Here is a 14,300-nt window from a genome sequence, read left to right as displayed (position 1 = left end):
ACGGACGCTTGCATCTCTGCTCGCGAGCTTCGGTGCAAGCTACGGCTGAGTAGCATGGCTGTTGGGCGCGGCTCACGATCTGAATACGCTCGGGCCTGTCTCGAACCCCTCTCGAGATCCGGCGCATCCCCCTCAGAGGCGCCGATTTGGCGGTCGCTCTCGAACATCGTGGCTCCTATGTCATCTCAGTCGCGCCGAGAAAGGGCTCTCGAGGGCATCAGTAACAGCCATGACTGATCAATGACATTCAGGAGACTGAGGGGTAAGAAGAGGTGCTGGCTTTGAGGCGGTGGAAGTGACTGCGCCAATGCATCTTCTATAGCCAGAGCGAGCCCAGCAAGGATAGAAAAGACAGAGATGCTTCTCGCCATCATCTACGCATTCGCCTTCAGAAAGCTCCGACCATCATGTCTTCACGCCGTATTCTCGTCTGTTCTCTCCTTCCTGTACTCGTGCTCCTTGCCACGTTGACCCAGCCAGTCGCAGCAGCTCTCCAGCTAGGCAATTGCACAACAACCCACAGCGGTCTCTGCGACGACCAAGCTCACGCAGGAAGACATGCTGCCGCTACGGACGTTCGGCCGCGTTCTCTGAGCGGAGACATTCTAGCCTCTCAAGTGGGTAGCTCGATGTCCATCTCAAGCGATTTGCGATGCTCACCCTCGACTTGCTTCCGACCTTTGCTAACGCCGCGCAGCCGCCCACCGCCTTTGTTCAGCACATAATCGGCATCTCATCCATCGTTGCTGAGGAGGACCGTAAGCGCCAGAGGCTTGCGGCGCCAAACGTGCCAAGCAGTGGCTCTATGCTCTGGAGGGGGTCTGGCCAGCAGGGAAGACAAGTACGCTTCCAGACGGGCTGGCACTGAGAGTGCGAGGCACCCTCGCTAAGAGCCTGTACTGGACACTTTCTTGAACCAATTTGATACCCGCGATCTCGACGAAGGCCCTTTGCCCGCCTTGTCTGCTTCTGCGCCCGATGCTTGCTGCTCTTGCGGCTGTCTCTGCTGAGGAGGGAGAGGTGCCAGCCCTCTCTGGTGCGCCGAACTGGCATCCTCAACGTACGATACGGAGAGTAGCCCATCGTCTCCCGATTCAGAGGGTGTTACCACCGCACGAAGCGGTATGCAGGCGAGCTCGTGCAATAGAGCGTCTGCCGTCTCCTCGAGGCTGGTGGTGCGGGTGCGCTCCACCTCAAGCAGTGTACGGCGAGGAAGCGGCCGCCCACGATCTCCGCCTGTGCTATTGCTCGACGTTGCCATGGGCAGGCGCAGCTCCGCTTTTCTCAGTCCAAAATTGATAGAGACGTCCTGCGCTCTCACCCTGCTCTCCCCCGTCTGGGTAACTCGTTCCACCAAATGTCCACTCATCGTCCCACGCTGAGCAATCAAGTCCTCCAGCCTAGCTCGGGGCTGGTGAAGGTCGAAGAGGTTCCCCATGCCAGGTTGCTCAAGTAAGTCGCTCTCAAAGTGCTCAGAGTCGCGCTTCGTTTCGGCGGCTACGTAGAGGTCGAGGACACGGGTTTCCCTGCATGAACCGTATTTCGGGGAGAAGGAGGAAGAGGATGACGAGGCGGGCCAAGGGTCTGTCGTGAAAGGTGGGCATACTTGTCGAATGTATGCAGGCAGATAGTGTGTACGCAGGAGGGACATGCTGGCTGCGAGGGACGAAAAGAGGTCAAGTCAGTCGGTGTTGCGAACTTAGATCTCGAACTTCTTGCTCACCGATATACATATTGCGACACACGAACCTCATCTCCCGGTGCAAGACTCCCCTCCCTGCCGCTTTGGTCTCTTGATCCCCAGTCAAGGCGAGAAAGCCGAGCACCTTTAGCCACAGGACCGCGGGGAGCTTCGCGTTGCGGTCCTCGGCGCTGCTCATGGCCGCCTTGTCGCCGGCTCCTCGGCCAGGATAGGCCGGAGGTGGGGCCGAGTCTAGTATCTCGTTGATGAGGATCATCGCGGAGGATTGGAAGGGAGAGAAGAGCAACTTGACGATTGCTCTCTCAACGGGCTGAATCTGAGTCCGAGTCCGACGCGGGGGTGGAGGCTTGGCAGATGAGCTCGACCTCGCGCGACGCAACGCTTCTTGACCTCCAACCAAGCCTTCACAAAGCAGCACGTTGAGGTGACTTTTATTCATGCTAGAAGAGCAAAGAGCCTCGAAGGCATGTTCTGATGAAGTGGTATACGGTGTGAAAATGGAGGAAAAGGAAGGTAGCCGACAATGCAGGTCGGATCTGGTTGGACTGACGAAGGCGGGTTCACAGATGGATCTTGCGACCACCACCCGTCTAGGGTTCTAGCGCGGCTTCCACCAGCGCTTAATACCACCACTGCTACTTCGGCCACCGCTGCGAGAAGTGCTGCCACTCTCATCCCTCCCACTACCTTCCCGAGGCGCAGCAGAAGCCTCTTCGCCAACGTCGCCTTGACGCCCCTTCTGCTCTGCCTCCCCTGCCTTCGCCCCTCCCCCCTCCCCCTGCCCTCTATGCGGAGCCATCTCCCCACGACTCCTGATCGACCTCAGCCTCTGCAAGAACAGATTGTCTCCAACCACATCCTCCCTGTCGGCATCCCACAGCTCATACGCCGCAGAGCCGGTACCGCGACTGATACTCGAGGCAGCCGAATGGCTCACAACACCGCCGCCGCCACTACTGTCCTGGCGGCGTCCACGAGGGTTTCGCTCGGTCGGGCGAGGCTCCTCCTCCTCTGCATCTTCGGTGAGTAGCGAATGACGAGATGATGGAGAGGCCGAGTACAGCCCTGGCTGGCCGTCAAGGACTCCCAGCTGTTGGTGAGGAGATGGGGTAGTCCCACTGTCAGTCGGCGTGAAGACGAGGATCTCCCTTCCCCCTCGCTCTGAGCCAGTCTGAACAGCCATGTCCGATCGGTGCCTTCTCAGCCACATTCCGGGCCTTTGCGTCGCACTTCGAAGCACAGGAAGCGATTCGCCCGAAGAGGAAGCAAGACGCGGCTCGCCGGCATCGGCGTGCAATACCCACTCGGCCGTGCTGCTTCCAGATGTGTGCATGGTCGTCGACGTTGGGAGGCCAGCAGAATGTGGCGTCGTGCTGAGCGTGGTATCCCTCGACCCGAGGTCACGCTCCAACGGCACGCTTCTACTCGAGCTCGGCCCTGCCAGGACAAAGTCCTGCCCCTCGATGTGCAGAGCAGGTACAGGCTTGCGACGGATGGGGGAAGTTGGGGAAGGGAGTGTTGTGGAGCGCAGAGCCGGATTGGATGGGCTGGACTTGTGAAGTCGTAGTGGTGGAGGTGTTGAGGAAAGGAGCTTTGAATCGCCTGACGTAGCTGCGCCGGAAATTGCAAGGCCGAGTGCTGGCGGTGGCGAGGGAGTGGCTTGCTGACTAGCCGCAGCGGCCGCGAATGAGGGAAGGGCAGGCAGAGGCGCATCTGGAGGCGGGTGTGGCGGTGGAGGAGAGGAAGGCCTCGAGCTCCCACCAAGGCCATGCCTGCGTCGTGCCCCGGCACTACTACTTGTCGACCCTCTACGGCTAGACGAAAATCCGAGCGAAGGGCGCCTCAACGGTGATGGAGGGGTAGGCGTCGACTCCGAGCGTCGTTTCTCATCGCTGCTCGACCCTCTGCCGACGCCACTGGCACTACCGCTGTTACGCAGAGCAAGTCGGCGTGGATCGTCCTGGCTCGCTGTGGACTTGTGCGATGGAGTGGCAGCAGCGTCACGAGTCGCATCAGCCGTCGCAGTCGTCGGCGCAGCCTCTTGTGGAGGCGCAGCAGCGATGACTACGGGCTGTGGCGTGACCAGATTAGCGCTTCGTCGCTCCGCTGCTGTTGGCGTCGCTGTGGTCTCCGACCCCAAAGCTGGACTGCGGAGCTGGCGCGTATTACTCTTCAAGCTTGTGAGGCGCTCCCGCGTCGACCTTTGCGTAGGTGTACCGTGAGCTCCGTCTGATGAGTCCTCAAAATGGCTCTGCAGGGGCTCGAGCGGTGGAAGTTTCGGTGCTGCTTGCTGAGACGGAGAGACCGTAGTCTTTGGTCGGCGAGACGGGCTGTCTTGGCTTTCCGGCTCCAGAATGGTAACCTTCTTCTTCTGCTCCTTGGCCTTCTCCCTCATCTGCGGAGAACTTTTGCTTGATCTCAAGAACCTTTTCCTTGTACTCGAACCGTTACTCTCCTGCTGTTCATCTGGTGAGCGTCGTGGCGGGCTACCCTGCACGGGCTCGTGGAGCCCACTGTGCCTCCCGCCACCCACACCTAGCAGGCGGGAAGAAGCTCTAGTGAATCGCTTCTTCGCCCCGGTCTCACTCACCGGTCCGGCCTGGAAAAGCTCGTACCGAGACATGAGGTCTCTTGCTCGTGGGGACGGGAGAGTCGGGGACGAAGAATGCGCTTCGCCTCCGCCGAGACAGGAGGGAGAACGACCTCCGCTCCCCGTACCACTGACTGTGCCTCGCCCTTCGATACTCTGGTCAAACTCTCGGCGCCAGGCTTGTCGCTCCTCCTCCAACTCGCGACCTTGACGCAGCACCGTATCCAGGTCGAGGGAGGAACGAAGGCTGCTCTCCTCTGAAGACAGGGACGAGCCGCTGGTGCTTGGGTCGAGAGCTGGTGTTCGGGGCCCACCCTGAGCGTCGTCGCTGGGACCCTGCACCGAGAGGAGTTGGGTGGGGGAAGGAGGCTCACTATTACTGCGAGCACGCCCGCTGGCGCCGCTTTCTGCCGATGAGCGCCCCACCGAGCCAGCGATGATGGGCAGCGGTGGTGGAGGGCGATGGTGCCCGGTGAAGCGTCGGCGTCCCTTGCTACCCTGAGCCCCCGCCGTGCTCCGCAAGTCAGGCGTGCTTGCCGTTGCCAGGGCCGAGAGGCTTTTGTTGGGTCGCCTGTTCCTCTCAAACGAGATTGCCCTAGGCGTCTTCCTGCCTTCGCCACCTTCCATGTCGCTGTCCCTGCCAAGGCACCCCGACGTACTCGACCTCCTGCTTTCGTCGTAGCGCTGCACGCTCAGAGAGGGTTTGGGCATGAACACCTGCTCACACCCATTCTTTGCCGTGAGCACGCCCTCCTGCTCAAACACCCGATCGTAGTCCCGAAGCTCGGCGAGATGGAGCGCCTGAAGCTCGAGGTATTTGGCGCGCGCCGAGGCCACAAAGGCGTCGCGATGTCGCTCTTCGCTGGCCGTGCTAGTTGTGGAAACGCTGAACTCGCTCATGTGGGGGGAGGGTTGGGGTTGGCGAAGGGAGTTGACGCTGGGCCCTTGAGTCGAGACTGCTGACGTGCTGGGCAGATTGGGCTTGCGAGTCGGGGTTGGGGTCGGGAGTGCAAGATTGTCACTGCCGGAGATGGAGCCGGGGATCGGCGAGAGTGGTGGTCTTTCCTGGCTTGACCTGGATGGCGGCTGCGGCACGGCAGAAATCTGAGAAGTTGGAGTAGACGTCGGCTTGAGATGGTCGTCGGTCTCTTCCAGCATTTCCACCGCAGCTGACACCGATCTGGGAGGGGATGGGTGCAGCTGAACGATCGGTGGGGATGGGTGCAGCTGAACCTCAACCTGCGCAGAGCGATCCCCATCTGACGTACGAGGTAGCTCTGAGAAGGAGCCGAAGCTCGGGCTCACTGGGACATCCGGCCCAGTCGAAGTGCGCGGCTCCGCTCCTGCCGCGAGCAACGTCGCCGCAGCTGATGGCGTTCCGCTGTTCTCATCAGTATTGGGTGATCCAGCCGATGAGGCGGTGTCCGCCACGTTGACATTGCGTCCCTCGTGCAGCTTCAAGAGCATCATCGATGGGCTCGGGTGGGAGGGCAATGACGTTTGCGAACTCTTCTGGCTACGCGCCCAAGTCCCCGTTGTCCCCGCCGTAGATGACACGGTGCCGTGCCCAGTGCCAGAGTCGGAGCTGAGCGTCGCCGTAGACGGAGGACGATAGGCGCGGCCATGTGCGGAATGCGGCGGAATGTTGTACGTGTGCGATGAGCCGGATGAGGCCGAAGATTGCATCTGATGACCGCTTGTCGATGTTGTTGCTGGACCTTGATAGAGGCTGCCGAGAATAGCGCGATTGCTACTGCTGTTGTTGTCACGCTCGCGAAGGATGCTTTGCCATGAGTGCCATGAAGGAGAAGAAGGACTAATGCTTGATTCGCCGAAGGAAGACGATGAAGAAGGGGGCAGACCCGGGTTCATCGATGCTGGTAAGCCATACGGATTGGCAGATGCCGACGTGGGCGGCGATGAATGTGCGAATGTAGAAGCTTTGCGCTCATGAGAGTACGAGGTGGGTAACCCTCCGCCAAAAGCGAGAGGGGGCCAGGGAAAGGCTGAGCTCGTCCTGTTTGGCGGCACAGGCGAAGTGCCGTGCTCTTGTCGCCACGTAGAGGATGAGGCTCGCTGCGGCAGCGTGCGGTCGCGATCGCGATCGCCGTCGCGTTCTGGCTGGTCTGAAGACATGTTGTCGAGCGAGACCTATTGCCTTCCTTCCTGCCTGCCTGCCGCGCGGCGAGAACTGCTCGATTCGATGGGTGTAGAGTAGAGAGCAAAGAGGATGGAGCGCGAGGTAGGAGAGACTCGAAGAAAGGCCGAAGAGGGAGAGGGGCTTTGCGATGCCTGCTGATTAGTGATGCGCTTGCGGCTCCTGAGGCGGGCTAATCACCTGCAACTTTCAGGGCGACATGAGTCGGGGCTGGGCCGGGGGCGCCGTGGGTTGCGAGGATGCGACAATCCGGGAAGGAAACAAAGGATGAAAGGATGCGTCGCTGTTGAGGATCGATGAGTGAACAAATGGATCAAGGTACCAATGAGCATTCGAGTAGGGACCAAAGAGGACTTGCTAAGGTTGAAGAGTAAGTCGTCGCTGAGCTTTGACCGTGGGCGTTGGGCGCTCCTCGCTACTTTGCGAGCTGGGCGTCGCAACGAGTCGTCGTCAAATGAGTGGGCGTGCGTTCGTGAAGTGCAGGCGGGGCAACCACCCCGTCGCTGCTCTGATTCCTAGCAAGGTAAGTTGCAACTCTGCTGTCGAGGAGAGATACGAGGCGAATAGGTGAGGCGACGGCGACGATTGAAGCCGAGGGCGCTACAGTGTCGTCGGGCGTGGCGATAGGAGGGCGGGCCAAAGCGGAGTGACTTGCAAGATGCAAGACTTGTGAAGCTGAGTCAATGTACCCTAGGTCAGTCCCTGCCATGCTTAGGGAAACGTCCCGTCTCTACCTTAGCGTCTAAGTCGTTCCGATGTGATCGCTGATGGTGCTTCTGTGAAGAAGGTCTAGTGCTGACCCGACTTCTGTCAGAGGAGAGAGTGAGTGGCGAAGGGGCACTGGCTTTGAGCGAATGCCCGAGCCCCTTGGCGCGGGTGGCCCGCTGCATGAAAGGCAAGAGTGGGCGCGAAGCCTGAGCCAGCCCAGCCTGCCTGCAGTCATTCTCAGCAAGGCGACTGGGCCGATCAGATCTGCGCCCTCGCGTCTGCCGTAGATGCTAACAAACAAATGCCACACGCGCCTTGCGGGGGAAGCGAGCTTTGATGGTGAGCTGATGGGCTTCTATGCAGACGTCGAAGGGGAGACAATTCGTGCCGCTGGAGCAGGAAATTGCCGCATATAGGCAGGATGATTCATTACTGCTTGGTGATATGCACAAGTGGGCGTGTCTCGCTACACATACCTCTCCCCCCTCAATTCTTGCTTTCTTCCTATTTGCCGTCGACAGCATGACATGACAGGTCGCCAAGGCAAGCCACTCTAGGCTCTGCCTTGACGTGCAACAAATCCTGCGACGTCTCCCATGGATACCCCGGCATTGCCTCACTTTGCTCCTCCATTCCACCGTCACCATCACGACGGCGCAACCCAAAAGCTCAGTGCCGCCACGGCGTAAAGCGCGAGCAGCATCGCCCCCTCCATGTAGTTGCTCCTGCCATCCTGAAGCAAGCTGTTGATGAGCACGACTGCACTGACCGAGATGACGACCTCGAACGTCTGGAAGTACAAGGTCAGAGGCTGCCCGATCGCCCAGCCGATGATGACCAGCGTGGGGAGCAGACCCATTGCGATCTGGATTGACGAGCCGACCGAGACGCCGATTGCGATTTCCATCTTGCCCTTGTAGGCCATCACACAGCTCGTAACGTGCTCTGCCGCGTTGCCCACAACGGGGAGGAGGATGGTAGAGATGAAGGCCTTGGGGATTGAGTACTCTTGCGCCGTCTCGTCGATTGCGCCTACGAGGTAGTCGGCGGAGAAGGATGTGATGACCGTGATGAGGGCCAGGGCTGCAACAGCTGCGGGAGGCGTCATCTCGGGGATTTCGGGCTCCTCCTCTTGGTCTTCTTCGGCGTCGTAAAGGAAAGAGTGGGTGCGCAGCTGGAATACGAGGTATAGGCAGTAGACGAGGACGAGGACGACGGATGTACCGCGCGAGATGAAGATGATGCCATGCTCTGCGGGGTCCTCCTTGAGGAGGGCGAGAGCGCGCTCACTGCCGGCGTCAGGGCCGAAGAGGGCCTGCGCGTTTGGAGAGAATGAGATGTTGGTCAGCTATGAACGGCTTGCCGCCATCCGGGCTCTCGATGCTCGCACTCACGTTCATTCTGATGCCTCCTTGGTAAGCAGCGGGGAGCGCAACAGCGACAACGCTGAGCATCATGATACTAGCGGATGCCTGAGCAGCCGTCTGCTGGAAGGTGCTCTCGGCGTGATGGATACCTCCGCAAACGAAAGACATGCCGAGGACGAGGAGCAGATTCGACAGGATAGAACCAATCAAAGATTGCTGAACAATGCGCAGCTGACCCTGGATGAGCGCGACGATGCCCACGATGAGCTCGACGGCGTTGCCGAATGTAGCATTGAGTAGGCCGCCGAGCGTGGGGCCCAGCTTGAGCGCTGATTGCTCAGTGGCATCACCGAGGAGCTTCGCCAATGGGATGATGGCGAGGAAGTTGAGAGAGAAGATCCAGACTGCAGGCCAGTGCAGCTTCTCAGCTACGATTCCCATGGGTACGAAGACGAGAAGGAGGTTTAGCCACGAGTTGGTCAAGAGCCACCAGAAGGACGAGAGCGTGTTGGGATGACCCTCGGGTGGGTTCAGGATGCTGTTGCCCGACGGATAGGACTGAGGGCGCTGCGGGTGCGAGGCGGAGGAGGCAACGATTGAGTGACGAGAGCCTGACTACCTGTCTACGCTGCGATGCTCACGTGCATGGGTAGCCCGTTGTCATTGGAGTCGTTGTTGCCCACAAGGGGCGTCCTTTCGTTGGCTGGCATTGTGAGGCAGCTGGTTGAGATGCAAGATCCTGACGTCTGGCGTGAGACAAGGTTCTGTCAAGCTGCAGAGCCGGCTAAGAGGCTCAGAGGCTGCCTTTATAGAGTGCCGAAGGATTGCGGGTGCGAGGTGTCGTAGCAGACCAAGATGCTCGTGCGCTTTAAGGAGCCTTCTGTCGCGCAATTGCTCTAGCTTAGATTGAAGCACAGCTTGGATGGGTCAAGTGGTAAAGCAAGGAAGGAGCGAGGAAGCCGGTCGACCGAACAAGGGGGGCCAAGCAAGGCGGTGTTGCCAATCTCGTCGCGGGGGGACCTCGGTCTGAGAAAGCGGCTTCGCTGCTCGTTGATCGACGATGCGGTCATGCGTCACTCAAGTCGCTCCGGTCTGTCGCGTGGGCTGCAGCGGACCTGCCGGTCTCTGTCTTGGCAAGGGCAGGGCGATTTTAGAATTGGCCTCGAGCGAGCGCGACGAGAGCGACTCACGACGATGCGATCCAGGGCAAAGTGGACGGCGGCGGTTGGCGGGGCGCAACTCACCACGCAACGTGGCCCTCTGTTCCCGCGTTTTGAGAGCGCGAGCCAGGCAGGTGAGGTTGAGTGAGATGGAGCCACGGGCCACCACTCCGCGCCTCTCAAGACAACCTCCGGCGGCCGCCCGTTGCCCCCTTTGCAGCGGCCAGACCAACACCTGCTGACGTCCATCTCTGACACAACTCAACCAAGCAACATCAACTCGCATCTGACGCCCAGATTACCATCCGCAGCAGCTCGATGGCGATTGCTTTCGCTCTTTGTCATCGACGCTTTACGCAACGACCATCATACGTTCCTGATACCACAAAGGCCTCAGTCCCGCTCGTCCCGCCCGCCCGCCGGCCCGTACGTGCGCCCTGACCCGAGCCCACACTTCACTTTGCTGCGAGACTTCGACAACATGGACCGCCAGTCAGCGGCAACGCCGCCGCCGCCGTCACAGGCTCCTCAGTCGCCTCCATCATCGTATCACCGCGATCGCGCATTGAGGGCGACAAGCAGCAGCGGCAGCAGCAGCAACGGTAGCAGACCAGGCTCGCCCCCGATTTCAGGCTCCCAGACATCATCGTTAGGCGCGGGAGGCAGCAGCCTCTTTGGCTGGGTGAAATCGGCATTCTCTGCCCCCAATCGCGCTGGCTCTTCTTCGCCGAGATCAGCAACTCCTAAGCAGCTCGATACGGCGCCGACGACGTCAGCAACTCCCGCTGCGTCAGGCAGGACGATGTCAGGTCTGTCAGGCAAATCGTCGCTGCCATCACGACACCTCGAGGCTGAGTTTCAGCGACGGGGATCAAATGTCTCTGGGTCGTCGATTGGAGACGGCTCGTCGCTTGGACATGGCTCCATCGATGAAGATGAAACTGCAGTCACAGACTCGGACGAGGACGAGGAGCTCTACATTCCCTTTTCTTCGTCAGACCCAGTCGACATAGCGGCAAACGCGGCGGCGAAACCAGCTGGGAACGACGATGCGGGCGCATCTGCCCCTACTGGCGTCGTCCGTCCGACTGCAAGGCGGACAGTGAGCTTGGATCATGGAGACAAGGAGGAGCTCGACGCAGAAGTCGCTCGATTGAGCCTGGCAGCAAGAGACAAATCGCGTCGACGCCCACAGGACGGAGTACGCCCGACCACAAGCCGCGCATTGACAGTCGATGAAGGTGAGCCGCGACAAGCTAGGCTGCAACCCGGACAACCGTCTGACGCTAGCTCTCCTACTCCGTTAGCGCAAACGGGTGCCGTCGTCTCGGACGCTCGCGCCGCAATGGAGCCTCCGAGCCTTGTGCTTACTCCACCAGATAGCAGAAGCTCTGAAGAGATCACTTCGCCCCTCGTTGCCGGCTGGTCAAGCTCGGACTCGTCCTCTGATGCGCAAACATATGAAAGAAGTGCTGCCGCAGGTGACGGCGAGAGCATAGAGGCAGCCACAGGAGAAGTCCCGCGCCCAACGAAGGAGATGGTCGTTTTGGGCAGCAGAGCAGCTGCGATGCGGTCGATGAAGGAAGAGGACGAGGACGAGGACGACGCCGAGACAAGTCCCATCGCTGCGGCCTCGGCGGAAGAGTGGGACGAATCGAGAAGCAAAACGCCGAGAGTACTCGCAGACATTCTGGGCCAGCCACCTGCCGCGCCACGCCTACCCTCAAACATGCCTGCATACAAGGGTGGAGATGACCTTGAAGACGTAACAACGCCGACGGACGAGTTCCCCCAGCAACAACGCGATCTCAGCGCTGTTGCTCAGGAGATCAGTGACTCGGCAGCGCCGACGCCAAAGCCAGATCAAGGAGGAAGAAACTTCTCGACCGGACAGGAGAGTGGCCATCAGCGCTGGTCGGCAAGCGAGCCAGGCTACGACGCTTCGATCCTCAAGGCACCCAAGGCAGTTGCTCCGGCTCGTCGACGATTCTTTGGCGGCGGGCGACGACGTGCCGACAGCGCCGAGAAATCCTTCGAGTCTGTCACTGCTGGAGACGATGCTGCGCAGGCAGATGACAGCGGCAGTGGAGCTGATGCTGTGCCGCGGAGAAACAGAGTTCTCTCAGGCTCATCCTCAGCTGCGTCCTTCTGGCGTAGGGCAAGGAAGCCTTCCGAAACCAGCCCACGTCCAAGCACGAGCTACCACTCCATGTCGGCGTCCTCAAGCGCTGCGTCCGGTATGAGCATCGAGATCCCAGACTCAGAGACGGCCAACTCGTCAGTCTCTGGCAGTCGTGCGCCCTCTATCGCTGCAAGCAGCACGAGCGCATCTTGGGCGCCAGCTCCGACGAAAAAGGTCAAAATCAAAGCCTCAGGCGGCGGCCTATGCGGTGGTCTCAACCCGCGCAAAATCAAAAGCAGAGCAAAGGGCAAGTCGAGCGTCGATCGCCAATTCAGCCGTCTCTATCTCGCGCAAGAGCTCGATCTCGGCTTGCTTTCACCAGAAGAGAGCAGTGTAGCGCCCAGCGCTTCTTCCTCGAGCACACGCGTCGACGAGCCGCTCAATGCCTCTGTCAGCGGCGAATTTGGCCAGCTCAAACGCGATGCCGCTGCCCCGCCAAACGAGCGTCCGCGTCTAGGCTCAGCGAACAGCCAATCAAGCATGCAATCCTCCCTCTCCACGTCTAGCACGACAGCGGCCTTCTCCACTACGTCGCATAGCACCACGGGATCATACGGCGCGCATGGCAAGAAAAAGGCGACTTGGGCGCTCAAATTCAGCTTGGACGGCAAGTATCTCGCTGTAGCAGGGCAGGACGCTGTTGTGCGGGTATTCCAGGTACTGGACAATGTGGAGAAGAGAGATGCGGAGCTGAGGGAGAGCAGGGCGAGGGCGGAAGCATTGATCTACGCTGAGGGCAGCTTCTCGGCCAGCCACGACTCCTTCGGGTCGCTTCGCAGCAAGAACTCTGCAGGCGCACCCTCCTCATCCGCCTCAGGTCCCGCCGGAAGCTTCGGCCGCAGTAAAAGGGGCAGCACCAAGGAAGACCCCTCCCTCCTGCCCCTACGGCACATCCCCGTCTTCGCGTCCAAGCCCGTCCGCGAGTTTCGCGGCCACACATCCGACGTGCTTAGCTTGGACTGGAGCAAGAACAACTTCCTTCTCTCCAGCTCAATGGACAAGACAGTCAAAGTGTGGCATCTCAGCAAGCCAGACTGCCTGATCACGTTCGGGCATGGCGACTTTGTGACCTCGGCGGTATTCCATCCCAAAGATGACAGATTCTTCCTCAGCGGGTCGCTGGACGGGAAGCTGCGACTGTGGAACATTGCGGCGAAGCGTGTTCAAGCATCAGCGGACGTGCCTGGGCTCATCACCGCGACAAGCTTTTCTGCTTCAGGCAGTACGGCAATAGCGGGCACCTTCTCAGGCGCTTTGCTCTTCTACGGCACGGAGGACCTTACTTACCAGTCATCGATTGCCGTCCGCAGTTCATCTGGCAAGAATGCTCGAGGTCGCAAGATTACCGGAATTGAAGCAGTCGGCGCTCCTCAGCACCCGACCACCTCTGGCTCATCGTCCTCATCGTCGCGCGTAGAAGAGAAGATCCTGATCAGCAGCAATGACTCTCGCATTCGGGTCTATTCCCTCACGGACAAGAGACTCACGGCGAAATATCGTGGCTCTACGTACCTGAACCGCACGAGCCAGATCAGGGCAAGCACGGCGGATGATGCGTATGTGGTTGCCGGCTCAGAGTCTGGGGAAGTGTACATCTGGGATGTCACGAGGGATGATGTTGGCGGCGGTGGAGCGCGAGAGAGTAGTCGCAACGATGGAAGCTCCAGCGGCGGCGGTGGAGGGCTGTCGAGTCTTCTCGCCCGCCGTTCCAACAAGGGAGCAAGCAGTAGCGGGGCAAGCGTAAAGTCGTCTTCCAGCAGCGCTAACGTCGCTTCTGCCTCCTTGCGCAGCTCGGAGGTGTGCGAGTACTGGACGGCCGCGGAAGGCGCGAGGCCGGTCACCGTAGCACTGCTGGCGCCTTTGAAAACACATGCGTACTTGTGCGAATGCGAGGACCCCGTGGAGCTGCACAGGGCGACTGTCGATGCTGCGGGAGGGAGAGAAACGGGCGCCACGACGGCCCTCTCTGCGCTAGGTCTCGCAAGCGCCTTGGGAGCTGCGATGCCTACTCCACTCCGCTCTCAATCACCAACAAGCAGCAGTGACGGCGGGCATCCCCGCGGCGGCGGCCAGAATGGCAGCACCACCAGCCTTGGCAGTACCAAAGGGGGCTCCTCCTCACCTCAGCCTCCAGGCTGGAATCCCAGGGAGAATCGTATCGTGGTCAGCGTGGATGAGAGTCAGGTGCTCAGGGTATGGAGGGCACTGAGGGATGAGAAGGCTGTTGTTGAGTGATGCGATGGAGGACAAGGGAGGCGTTGGGCGATCGGCTCGGTATGGAGCCATGCTCCGGATTCGGCGTTTCTTGGGCGCGTCATCATTTCGGCTCGACTCTACCTTATGCCTCTTTCGTCACCTTGCCTGCCGTTCTCTTGTGCTTCAGCCTGCTCGACGAAACGCATCACATTGCATCGGGCGCTCTTGCCCACACTT

At 60.1% G+C, this 14,300-nt stretch overlaps 4 protein-coding genes across 4 annotated transcripts; 1 reads left to right on the top strand and 3 right to left on the bottom strand.

Annotated features, from left to right (window-relative positions):
- Positions 1–697: 697 nt before the first annotated feature.
- On the bottom strand, positions 698–1,909 carry BDZ90DRAFT_233586 (hypothetical protein). The gene is made up of 2 exons (XM_025506683.1): positions 1,724–1,909; positions 698–1,656 (listed from the first exon to the last, which is right to left on the bottom strand). Exon 2 carries the CDS (start codon positions 1,649–1,651, stop codon positions 887–889), a length of 765 nt encoding a protein of 254 aa, XP_025360600.1. The 5' UTR covers positions 1,652–1,656; positions 1,724–1,909; the 3' UTR covers positions 698–886.
- Positions 1,910–2,300: 391 nt separating this feature from the next.
- BDZ90DRAFT_261766 (hypothetical protein) lies at positions 2,301–6,428 on the bottom strand (the record flags this gene model as incomplete). The annotated part of the gene is made up of 1 exon (XM_025508409.1): positions 2,301–6,428. One exon carries the CDS (start codon positions 6,426–6,428, stop codon positions 2,301–2,303), a length of 4,128 nt encoding a protein of 1,375 aa, XP_025360599.1.
- A 1,191-nt stretch (positions 6,429–7,619) lies between these two features.
- On the bottom strand, positions 7,620–9,324 carry BDZ90DRAFT_233585 (calcium/proton exchanger). Its single transcript, XM_025506682.1, has 3 exons — positions 9,167–9,324; positions 8,553–9,092; positions 7,620–8,473 (listed from the first exon to the last, which is right to left on the bottom strand). The coding sequence occupies exons 1-3, from the start codon at positions 9,233–9,235 to the stop codon at positions 7,805–7,807; spliced, it is 1,278 nt and encodes a 425-aa protein (XP_025360598.1). The 5' UTR covers positions 9,236–9,324; the 3' UTR covers positions 7,620–7,804.
- Positions 9,325–9,735: 411 nt separating this feature from the next.
- Positions 9,736–14,122, top strand: BDZ90DRAFT_280963 (WD40 repeat-like protein). Its single transcript, XM_025509327.1, has 2 exons — positions 9,736–10,926; positions 10,993–14,122. Exons 1-2 carry the CDS (start codon positions 10,167–10,169, stop codon positions 14,100–14,102), a joined length of 3,870 nt encoding a protein of 1,289 aa, XP_025360597.1. The 5' UTR covers positions 9,736–10,166; the 3' UTR covers positions 14,103–14,122.
- The last annotated feature ends 178 nt before the right edge of the window (positions 14,123–14,300 follow it).

The sequence above is a fragment of the Jaminaea rosea genome (genome assembly GCF_003144245.1).
Source record: "Jaminaea rosea strain MCA 5214 unplaced genomic scaffold BDZ90scaffold_12, whole genome shotgun sequence".
Classification (NCBI taxonomy): Eukaryota; Fungi; Basidiomycota; class Exobasidiomycetes; order Microstromatales; genus Jaminaea; species Jaminaea rosea.
The sequence above is the reverse complement of the archived record's forward strand: the minus strand, read 5'-3'. Positions and strand labels throughout refer to the sequence as shown.